The 12,435-nt window shown below is 40.3% G+C and overlaps 1 protein-coding gene across 1 annotated transcript; it reads left to right on the top strand.

Annotated features, from left to right (window-relative positions):
• The first annotated feature begins 2,905 nt into the window (after positions 1 to 2,905).
• Acbp6 (Acyl-CoA binding protein 6) lies at positions 2,906 to 3,333 on the top strand. The gene is made up of 2 exons (XM_067756696.1): positions 2,906 to 2,991; positions 3,067 to 3,333. Exons 1-2 carry the CDS (start codon positions 2,983 to 2,985, stop codon positions 3,304 to 3,306), a joined length of 249 nt encoding a protein of 82 aa, XP_067612797.1. The 5' UTR covers positions 2,906 to 2,982; the 3' UTR covers positions 3,307 to 3,333.
• The last annotated feature ends 9,102 nt before the right edge of the window (positions 3,334 to 12,435 follow it).

Here is a 12,435-nt window from a genome sequence, read left to right as displayed (position 1 = left end):
TCCCAAGCCAAACCAATCACAGGGCTTTGTCTTCACCATTGTACTGACTGGTGCTTCAGGTAGTACCATTCGTCTATTGAACAAGAACGGAGTTAAAAGGGTGACCTTTCAGTAAGCACCGAAGTTGAATACATGGGTGGATATCTTATTGTTAAGCCTAATTTTCTTAGGTTAAGTTAGTTTGAACTTTCCGTTCTATTGACAAAAACTAGAAGCTTTTTGGATCTATAAGACTTGCTTGCTGCTTCTGGGCCTGACAGCTGTATTTCTCCTAATGTATGGAGTCTTAGTCTGACATGCAAGGGACACGAGTACAAAACGTGCTCGTTCGTTTCCTCCACCAACCAACTAAATTTTAGACCTTTTCATATTCACTGACAATAGATTGTCGTATTGGCTGAAGCTTTGTTTGGTTTCAAGTGACTCGTCGAAGTCCTTTCCAATTCTATGGTTTGCCAAATAAGTTTTGCCAGGTACTTAAATTAAAAATAAAAAAAAAAATGCTTGTAGCAAACCTTTCATTTCGTTCGTCCAAAACTGCTTTGAAGTCGACAATGAGGTGCTGTTATCATGGATCTTTCCAATTTTTTGGAGTTTCATGAACATCATCAATGGAGTAGGAGAAAGGTGGTTCCGAACTCCGCAGATATTAGCGTGCTTGCCCTTTTTTCATCCTCGCCCGTAAAGACCAGAGTATACATACATATGCCTAAAAGAAATACTTTATTAATAGTTGCATTTCTGTATTCAGTTTTTTACTGCGAGGCTCAAAGGTCGAATTTTGCATAGTAGAAACCTAATCGAATTTTTTGGCCAAACTGATTGCTAAAATTATAAGCAAAAATATGTAGATAAGAATAGAACAAAAATTAATCAGGGACCGTAGATAGATAGTTGTTGAGGATTGCATTGCAACTGTTGGTCTATTCTGCCCTCATCTCCCTCACATCACCTCATCGAAGCCGACTTCCCTCATGAAGCCTAGTAGTTCCCATGGCTTGTGGCAGTGCCCTAGCCATGGCGAGCCCAAAAACTTAGCCCTAGGTATTGAGATTGCATCGGATTCTAAGAGGATATATTCCGCCGTCTCCGACGAACGATCACAGAACCGTCAGGTGCCACTCGATTGCAAGCCGAACTTACTCATGTGTTTGGTGAGTTTCTTTCCAATGTCCTATGATTGCCCTATAGCGATTCGTACTATATCCTCCAAACCAGGGACCAACCTATTCCAATAAATCTTATTTATAGTGGGATTTGCTTGGAATTTGGTACAGGAGTACGTCTTTTATTGGGGTAATATTTGAGAAACTTTTCTTTGGGGAAAGCGCACCAAAGTAGTCGAAAGGCTGCAATCCCAACAGACTGTCAATAATTTCGAAACTCGACTCTCACACCTTTTCTCTGATAGTACAAGTCATCACGATGGAATGCAGGAGCAGTGGGAGCATGTCGCTTAAGCACTGTGTATCGCTGCCGAGGAAAAAATTGGTTACCGGTGACCACTGAAAAACAAATGGTAGAAATAACGCCCGCATATAAGGTCCTGTTGAGTATATTGTCCGAAGGATTTAAGCCCACCGTGAATCGGTTGATTTGACCTTCTCAGTACGGCTGCATCCATCGAACAGACTTTCACAATAAGCCATATACATTACATACATCACCTCTTCGTCGATTTTAAAGCCGCCTTCGACAGCACGAAAAGGAGCTGCCCATTTGCCGCTATGTCTGAATTTGGTTTCCAAGCGAAACTTATGCGACTGTGCAAAATGACGTTGAGCAACACCATCAGCACCATCAGTATTGGGAAGGACCTCTCCGAGCTGTTCGAAACTAAATGAAGTTGCAGACAGGGTTGACCCCCTATCGAGTGATTTCTTTAATTTGATGCTGGAGAGGATAATACAAGCTGCAGAGCTTAACCGTTCTGGAACTAAATATAAAGGCGTGCAACTACTTGCGAATGCTAATATTGATATCATCGGCCTGAGCACCCGCGCCGTAAGTTCGTCTTACTCCAAACTGGAAAAAGTAGCTGTAAAGATGGGTTTGATGGTGAATGAGGACAAAACGAAGTACCTGCTGTCATGGAGCAAAGAGTCAACGCATATGCGCCTTGGAAACCACGCTACTGTTGGCAGCCATAATTTCGAAATCGTAAAAAACTTCGTTTATTTGGGAACTAGCATTAATACTAACAACAACATCAGCTCTGAAATCCAGGGAAGAATCACTCTTGCCAATAAATGCTACTTTGGACTAGGTAGGCAATTGAAAAGTAAAGACCTCTCTCGGCAAAAGAAAATCATGCTCTACTAGTCCCTTATCGTAGCCGTCCTGCTATATGGTGCAGAAGCATGGATCATGACATCAGATGAAGCGGCTCTGTGAGTGTTCATCAGAAAAGTTCTTCGAAAGATTTACGGATATCTACGCGCTGGCGACGGCGAGTACCGAAGAAGATTTAATGATGAGCTGTACAAGCTTTACGCAGACATGAATATAGTCCACCGAATTAAAACACAGCGTCTACGCTGACTAGTGCATGTTATGCGAAAAGATGACGTGCCGGCTAAGAAAGTTTTTTTTTATCGGAACCAGCCTATGGAAGCAGTGAAAGAGGGTGGCCCCACTCCGCTGCAAAGACCAGGTGCCAAACGATTTAAATTCTCTTGGCGTGACCAATTGGTGCCGGATAACCCAGCGAAGAAGAGACTGGCGCGCCTTGTTGGACGGTCATAACCGCTTAACTCTTATTTACGGTACCTGATTTGTCACATATGTATTCTATTAGATAAGATTTTACCACAATAAAAGCATTGCATTGTTAACATGGGCAAAAATGGATTACAAAAGTGAATTTCACTTTTTATTTTTCAAATATCATTTTTCTATAAAAGTGCTGGCAACAAACATTTAGCAAGCAGTGCCAATGTCATTACAGCTTTCGTTGCACCTAACAAATAATTGCTAGCCAATATGGTCACAGTAAGTCCCAAATGAAAACACGAAGCCAAGCTTGCGCTGTTAAGAACCAAGGGTGTACTTTCACTTTCATTTCAGTTCGAAGAAATCGTTGAGAAAGCTCGCAGCTTCGCCAAGAAACCCACCCAAGAGGAGTTCTTGGAATTCTATGGTTACTACAAGCAAGCAACTGTCGGTGATTGTAATACGGACGAACCAGAGGATCCGATTAGGAAATCGCTGTGGAACTCATGGAAGGAAAAGACTGGCATGTCCAGCGAGGATGCCAAGGCGCACTACATCCAAGTGTACGAAAAATATGCACCAAAATATCAATAAATAAAACAGTTCAACTCTTAATTTAAAGTATGCTTTTTATATAAACGAGCCGGACCCATGCGCATCTTGCGCAAACCAATATAAAAGTCTCTTATCAAATATCAACAGAAGTCAGCTGTTCTATCAATCAATTAAACTTGCGCTGCCCTCTAGCGTATGATAGCAACTACCAGTAATGCAGTGAAAATATTCACAATAGTGCTATAGTACAAATAGATTTCTTTGTGTGATCACAATCGTTTATTTCTAACAAATTATTTTAATAAAATATAGCTAAATAAAAACTCTACGCACAAAATTGCCCAAAGCTCGCTAATAGCCCGAATCTCCATCTTTACAGCCAAAACTTTATTCATAGATTTCGATTCCAAATAGGAGCGAAAAAGGAACCCGTACATAAAAACAGCAATTAGAAATAATATATATGATTATCTTTAGTTAGTTTATAAACTAGTCTTTTGTATTCGAGTAACAGCGATAATTTACGTTCAACATCTTCATCTCTCGCTCAGATCGTGCCTGTGTGAAAACTTAAAGTCTTAACCAGAATGTTTCTTGTTGGAGTTAAGATAAAGTTAAGATAAATAAAAGATTAATTTATCTGTTTCGAAGTTTTGTAGTATGCCCTGTGCTAGATAGACTCTGATACGGAAGATATGCGAAATTTGGCAGAGTTGGGTTTTTTCTTGTATCTGTATATAATGAATTCGTTTTCTTAGCGAAGGCGACAGTGTCTGACCTGTGATAATCACCGCAAGGGACAGATGGCGCAATCAATAATATCCAGGACTGAAAGACGAATCAGCTCGAGTGAGTATCCTTACTTACTAAATTCGCGCTTAACCGTTTAAATGGTAATGGTCGTCCAACAAAGCGGGACAGTCGCGACAGTCGCTTTTTTGCTCTGCCAACTGGCGCCAATTGGTCACACGCTTTCTCAGCCGGAGTGTCATCTTTCATTCGCTTAACATAGCGTAGCCGCTGTGTTTTAATGCGCTGGACCATGCTGATGTCTGCGTAAAATTCGTACATCTCATTATTAAATTTTCTTCGGTTTTCGCCATCAAACCCATCTTTACCGCTTCTTTTTCCAATTTGGAGTAAGCAGAACTTACGGGCGGGTGTTCAGGCCGATGATAGCAATGTCATCAGCATAACACAGCAATTGCAGCGAAGGAGAAGCATTTAAGGGGTTGTGTAGCGCAACCCTCCCAAAGGGGTTGCCAGCACAATATATAGCTTCTCCAACACAATTGTCAACCCCACCTACCCGCGGCGAATCCTGTTTCATCAACAGACGAGGCTCTGGCGACCCCAAGCTCCTCATGGAACTAGGGGGTGGGGAGGGAGGGATGGCCTTGAAGGTTTAATGTGGTCATATAAATCGTTCCGGAAAGGGTCGGGCTAGTACCTTAATGGTGCTTTGTTACCGGAACGTACCGGATCTATATCCAGCAAAGGACCATCAACATCGATAACACTCCTCAAAGCCTTCGGGGAGTGCCTTTATCGTTAATACAACAACAACACCAACAACAACAAGGAGAAGAAAATATTGTCCTTTAATTAAAATAAAGCAAGTAAAATAGGATCAGAAGTCTGCAGAGTTTCAGCGCTGCTGCACTCTAACGGCGATCAAAAGACTTAGCCAAACAGTTGGTGCATACCGTTACTACAAAAAATACCGAGACGCCTAAGAAAAACATCCTGCATATTGGACCACGTAATGTTAAAGCCATAGGGCGTACTTTCTAGTAGACTAGTACTTTCAAACCATTTGGTTACTCATGAACTTTACGAAGCATTTTTCTTCCCTGGGCCTATTTAGACCGCCACCTGGTGTACTTTGCATTAACCCTCTGTAACATACTGTAGACCACAGGCAACCTTCGTAAATTCACGCAGCAACTATTTTTTCGTTTTGCTAAGCATTGTAGACTGTAGTCTACGTTTCATTCTTTCTACGAAACATGTGCTTGCTCATAAAGTACCGTTAGCCTTTTCAGAGTAAGTGATATTAGGGGGACTCATGTAACCGTATAAATGCCTTATAAAGTGTGTAAACGTATAAATTTATCTAGTGCGTAAACGAGCTGTCAAATTTTGTATGAAAAATCATTTACACAATTTGTATAAATTTACTAGCATATTCATTTTGTTCGGCAATAATACAGCTGATAAACATTCAAGTTTATCAATAGTATTACTAGGTGCGTTCATATAACAGCGTGTGTAAATGGATATAATTTTACACCTTATAAGTTTATATGCTTTCATGAGTCCCCCTATTGTCAGTGAAGTGGAAAATTTCGTATCCTGTGGAAGTGCTAAATATAAATAATATCAAAAAAAAAAAATAGTTGTTGAGGATATTGTGGATAATTTTTGTAAAAATATATAAGGTAAGAGTTCAGAGCTTATTGTGACACCATTTGTTTTAGATATATCCTCAGTATTTTGTCAGTGGTTGGTGTTTAGTGTTTGTGTCTTGTAGGCTACATTAATAATAATAATAATAATAATAATAATAATAATAATAATACCCAACGGATTAAACCATCCAAAGCCCGCCCGACCGGCGCGAGGGGCGCATCCGCATGACGCACGGATTTGTTATTGCCGAGTTGTTGATAGGCGGAGGTTTGTTAAGCGTCGAGATCTAAAACTGCTCAGCTACAGAATAAAAATCATCAGCTGAGTACTATACATAACAGTTAGAAATTACATAGAAATTATACATATATATACTACATTGTTAAATAAGTGAACATTTTTAATTTATTTGATTTTTTTTTTTTTTTTGTTAAGAGTTAAGATAGGATAAGACAGTTTTCTTTATGGTAAAAAGTGAATTCGTTATATCGAATGAATTAGAATGAGTGTTAAAATCATGACACAAACACCGAAAAGATTCATTTAATTCGAAATTAGTTCTACACTGCCTCAAAAGAAGAGGTTTGTAATGTCTTGACACCCGTGATGGGACGTTGAAATTTACTTCGTTCAAAAGAATTGGACTAGAAATCAGTCCATTCAGGAGTTTAGCCATAAATATAACGCCTGGCATTTCTCTACGACTTGCAAGAGTTGGAAGATTGATAAGCTTTAACCGACTAGTATAAGGTGGAAGATTATACGCAGAGTCCCACTGAAAATTCCTTAAAGAGAAAAGTAGAAATTGCTTTTGTATTGATTCAAGTCTATCTGCATGAACTCGATATTGTGGATTCCAGACTATTGATCCGTATTCTAGTATCGGTCTAACTAAGGTGATGAAAAGGGCTTTAGTTACATAAGGGTCACTAAATTCTTTGGACCACCGTTTCACGTATGAAAGAAGACCTCTAGCCTTATTGACAGTAGCATTAATATGAAGGTTGAAACTAAGTTTAGCATCTATCGTGACTCCCAAGTCCTCAAAATAGTTTACTGATAGAAGACGAAAATTATTAATTACGTAAGAGGCTGCTGGCAAAGATCTTCGAGATAGGCACATGAATTTGCATTTATTGAGGTTCAGCGGCATTGAATTTACGTTGCACCAAGTAACTAGGTAGTTTAAATCCGCTTGAAGTAAGGGACGTTCTTCGATAGACGCATAAGACCTAAAAAGTTTTACATCATCAGCATACATTAAGATTTTGGAATATTTTATAGTGGTACAGATATCATTAATAAATAGCAAGAACAGAATTGGACCAAGGTGGCTGCCTTGTGGGACGCCAGAGGGAACATCGATGACATTTGAAAAAGTATTTTTAAAAATAACTTTTTGCGTTCGACCGCAGAGATACGACGAGATCCACTGGGTGAGACCAGGTTGGAAGCCAATGTGAAAAGAGGAAATATCTTGCATGAAAACCGTGACTGCGTTACTTATTATTTTTTTTAGGATGTCTCGTCGACTACGATCTCTCACTGACAGCGAGATCGCCTGCGCCCTCCATGACAATTAAGCAAGTGAAGATGGGCTCGACTTTGATGATGATAGTTTGGCCGACCCTGATTTCGACCCAGATTTGATCTCGGATTTCGGAGAGCTGAATGAAGACTCTTTTTAAGGCGAATTTGATGTGGATGAATTAGTAGAGTACGTGAACGATGACGGCCGTAACTTCATTCATGAAGAAGCGGTAGAGATTGGCCCATTTCCTTCAGAGATCACAAGTACTTCAGCTCCTCCATCAAAGCGATAAGAAACTGAAAAGCTACCGTTACTTTGGAAGAAAATGAGTTTAGAGCTGAGCTCAGAGCAGCTGTCGTTTACGGGAAACGATTCATTGATATCTGATATCTTGGAGCATGAAACTCCCATTCAGTTCTTTCTTTACTTATTTCGACCAGAACTTATAAAAAAAAATGTTGGATGAGACAACCCTCTATTTTGCACAGAAAGATCTAAACAATAATTTTAGAGTATCTGAGATAGAAATCCGACAGTTTATTGGTATCGTATATCGTATGTCACTTGTCCAGCTACCCAGGGTAACCAACCATTGGAGTTCCATCCTAGGCACAACTATAATGCCACAGATTATGTCTTGTAACAAATTTGAAAAGATACGGCAAAATCTTCATTTCAATGACAAAAGCAAATGGCTTCCAAGGAGCCACCCTGACGTTGATGGAATCTTTAAAATACGTCCCGTTGTGGACTCCTTGAACGAAGCATACGCAAACGTTCCAATAGAAAGAAATTTCCACCTTCCCTAATCGCTAGTAACTTTTCTGATAATTTTCTTTCCACTGTTGCTCATTGTTGCCTCTCGGCTACACTCCCCTTTTTATAATAGTATCCATACAAAATAAATAATTTAGAAATAAAAAAACCGACTTTTTATTCACGAATCTATCCGATTTAATTGAAATAAAAGTATTTCAAGGTGATGAGTTATAGAGGGTTAAAGGAGTGAAGATTAGCAGCCGCTGACTTCTTCTTGCTCTCCTTGCCTCTAATAAAGTTCCTTCTTTTGGAGAACCTCTTGTGAAAACTCAGAAAAGGCTAGTTATAATCTGACATCGAAATCACAACGGGATCCTTACTCAAGTTATCATTGTGAAGTGAACTTACTGACACGAGTGCCACGGCCAGACCAAAGTTGCTCACCATACCACCGTAGCACACGTTAGTGTGGGTCGAATAACTTCCGAATATAGCCATATCATAAGCTTGGGTTTTACACCTAAGTTTCTGCCACCTGTGTATGACTTTTCAACCCGCATTACATAATGATTTTTCACCTAAACATATACTGTCCATCTCTACGTGAAGAAGGAGAGGGACCTGATATAGCGATAAAATTGCTATCGAGCTCTAGTAGTATCTCGCCAGGTCTAAAAAAAACCGGTAGAAGGAGAGAAAAAACTTCCCCTCGAGAGCACTTCCGGTCACGTTCCGAGTTGTTGTTTCCGAACTCAAGTTCGCTTAAGTTCTCCGCAAGACGTCCAGCTGCAGATATGTGTGCATATTCCAGTTCTGAGAAAGGCATTGGTCATCGCATGACTACTACTTCTAGGTATAGAAAGTCTAGTCAGGGTAGCTTATGATGTGTGAATTCTCCTTAATTTGCTGGGAAATGCACACAGTTCTAGTATGATCAGCAGAAGTGGCGAACTAAGGACAACGGTAAACAAATCACTTCATATCGTTCTTTACATTCTACCATTGAATCAACGGGATAACGAGCAGCGGCAACGTCAGAACTGCATTAAGACAGTCGTCCCACTGAAGTACTAAAATCATAAGATACTCCAGCATACTAAACAATTATAGTTTTTTCCCCAAATCACAGGCCGCGGTGCGATCACAACAGTTGCGGACAGCAACTTTGTGGTAAACATCCCCAGCAGAGAAGTTTGGGTTAAGTCGGATTGGTGCTTCGCTGCTGGCGGCACCGTTTCCATATACACCGACAGTTTGAGACTAAACAGTAGAGTTGGAGGAGGAGTCTATACAAACGACCGAGACCTCAACTCTTTTTCAGACTAACTGATTGGCTTACAGACAAAAGTATCGGCTATCATGGAAGCAACGCTATGGGTAGGGAAACACACTATCGTCAAGGAAATCTTTATCGACACACAAACGGCTTTCAAATCCTTTGTCTCTTACCCATTCAATTTCGAACTAACACAAAACTGTCGCCCATATCTTCAAATTCTTTCCAACAAAGAACGCTCAGATAAATCCTTTACCTCATGCCAGCTAATGATAAAAGACTACATCTACCGTCAAGCCAACGATACATGGCTGCAACCCCCAGGGCGTCGGACATTAAGCAAATCTGACCAAAATAGGATCTTAAGAGATCCCGTCACAACCTAAGTAGGGATAAAATTTCTACAAGTCGCTGAGCATATCTGACCTGTTGTATGGCTCGGAATCATGGACGGTGTCGGGAGATGATGAGATGGCTCTTGGAGTATACGAGAGAAAAGTCCTCCGTGAGATTCATGGTCCTGTCCGTGATGCTGACGGTGACTATCGATGGAAGTAGAATGGTAAGCTGTATAAGCTTTATGCATATATGACTATAGTGCAACGAATAAAAACCCAAAGGCTTTGCTGGCTAGGGCATGTTATGCGAATGGACGAAGATGCTCGGGCCAAGAAAGTATTTCAGTCGACACCGCACTTTGGAAGCAGAGGATAGGGCAGACCTTCACTGTGTTGGAAGAGGCAGGTGGAGGTTAGGTTAGGTTAGCTGGCGTGACTTGTTAAATAAATAACAGAGATTTTAGGCCGAGTTTCTCTTCCAATTTGCCTCGTGGTCCTTTGTTTTTAATTTTTTCTACAAATTGGCGGGACGGGACCTACTTGTTTTTGTGCCGACTCCGACCGGCAGCAAGATGAGTTTTCACTGGGAGCTTGTCATGGCAGAAATACACTCGGAGTGATTGTCAAACACCGCCGAGGAGCGACTCCGCTTAGAAAAATGTTCTTCTAATTGAAAAAACTTGTTTCTAAAATTTTTATGTTACTTTATGTTCATGCCCCGGGATCTTCGTTGTGGTAGACGGAGCGCGCTACCATTACACCATGACGGCCGCCAAACTTTTTACCGAACGGCTAAAATCGCTTAGGCAGTTAAGCGCCAATTAATGATGATTATGAGGAGTACTTACTGAGCATTATCTTATTGGTAAGCATGTAGGAAGGCTAGAAGTGTCCTATCGTCGTTTTTTTTTTAAGTTGTAAAAATTTCGTAGAGCAGGAAACGGTGAATCACCTCATCGGCAACTCCCCGACGTTAAGTGGTGACAGCTTATCTACGCCAGGTAGTGGAGTATGGCGTTGAGGACTGTGTAGCTTTTATTAGGCCCTAGAAATGGTTCAAAGAGGAGTGGTTATTATGTTTTTATGGTATCACACGCAGCCACTTCAACCTAACCTAACCAAGTCTGCAACAGACTCTGTCTAAATTTCGTCCGCTCCTCATGCGAAGTGGTCGCTATGTTGGAGATCGTTTCGCGTTTCCCTTGTATTTAACGATATTTTTGATTCGATATGGTAGGCCTTCTTGTTCAAGTCGCTCGAACCATAGTACAGGTCTACAAGTAGGATATGTAGCAGCACGCACATACACAGCTACGCTCACCTGATAAAATGCTTGTTCTTGTTCGTTTTTTTTGCGGATGCTATTTGGCACTGTTGTACTTCTTAGGTCCAAGAAAAGTGTAGTAGCTGCTAACGTATACTGCGTAAAATGTTTATTGTAAAATTTCAAAGAAATATCCTTATTTACTTTCAAACGAGCACTTAATTAAATCTCTCTTTAAAATCCATATGTTTTGGACAATTTTAATTAAAAAGTTGTGATACTTTATTACCGGGGACAATTGCTAAAACACGACCAAAACCGTTGGGGGAGGTATTAATAGGCGCGTTTTTGCCTCGCTTCCAATAATTCGAATACTTTTTCGCCTTTGGACTATTGATAACAGGACAAAACGCGTCTTTTCATTTCTCTTTCCACATTTTTCGACGGGTTATTGGAGCCGACCACGGTTTCAAACTGTTTTTCGCGGAGAACTTTTGAACAGGTAGAAAAACTTAGCACCCGTGTTTGTATCCTTAATACTGGAATTACTACGCGTCCTCAGATACCCCAATTCAAGACTTTTGTATAATTTTCTGTAGGACCCATAAAAGCCGTGTTTTTTTTACACGCGTATACGTTTCGTTTGCGCGTGAAAAAAAACGCTTATCCTCGCTTAGATAATGCTTAGGAGACCCATCTAGCGGATGTGGTTAAACAACTAGCTACAGCAACAGTGTGTACCGAAAAGCGGAGACAACGCTCTGATGGCCATGGGGTATAAAATATAGCTGAATCAGTTGCGATGAATTGTGGACACACATAGAATACATATAATTAGTGTAGAGGGTGAAACAAAGACACATATTTCAGTTACATCTGAGTATAATGCGTATTGAAATTTAGTAGGACACAATTTATACGCAGCAATTTCAGAGGTGTATTTAAAGTTTGTCGCTTAGCAGTCCATATAAAGTTTAAGCGTAAACGGATATACGCGTGTTAAAAAACACGGCTATAGGTGCACTACATTTTCATACCAAATTCGTTCCAAAAAATTTACCATCACAGCAACCCATATCTGATATTCCGCTCCTTTTTTGTTTCCCTGTGTCGCTTTCACGACAGTAACCCTGGTAATTTTGACACTTCGTTCAGTGTCAAACGCATGTTCCACGCAGGTTCCACTGAGTTCCACAATAGTTTGACACTGACCGAAGTGTCAAACGACAGTGTGTTAGAAAGAGAAAGAAATTGTTTCCTTCTCATACATATCATACTTGTAAACCTGTACTATGGCTCGAACTACGCGCTCATTTCCCGCTTGCGCTTACAAAACATTTTACAACATAATGAAGATTTGCTACACCCTTTTCACAATACACATAATTGTGTAGCATAGGATATTTACAATTTCATGTTCTACGTGCCGCCAACAAAATTTACGCAACGATCAACCAGTTTTTTGCATGCAATACAAGTCTAACCAAAACAAGCCACAGATAGGAAATTTACAAAAGCTATTACAAACCAGCAATGAGCTTTTAATTGCAACAATATTAAAGCTTTCTTCAAAGCGACTGATCAACAC

Source organism: Eurosta solidaginis, chromosome 5 (assembly GCF_040869045.1).
Source record: "Eurosta solidaginis isolate ZX-2024a chromosome 5, ASM4086904v1, whole genome shotgun sequence".
Classification (NCBI taxonomy): domain Eukaryota; kingdom Metazoa; phylum Arthropoda; class Insecta; order Diptera; family Tephritidae; genus Eurosta; species Eurosta solidaginis.
Note: the sequence above shows the minus strand (reverse complement) of the source record. Positions and strands in the feature narration are given on the sequence as shown.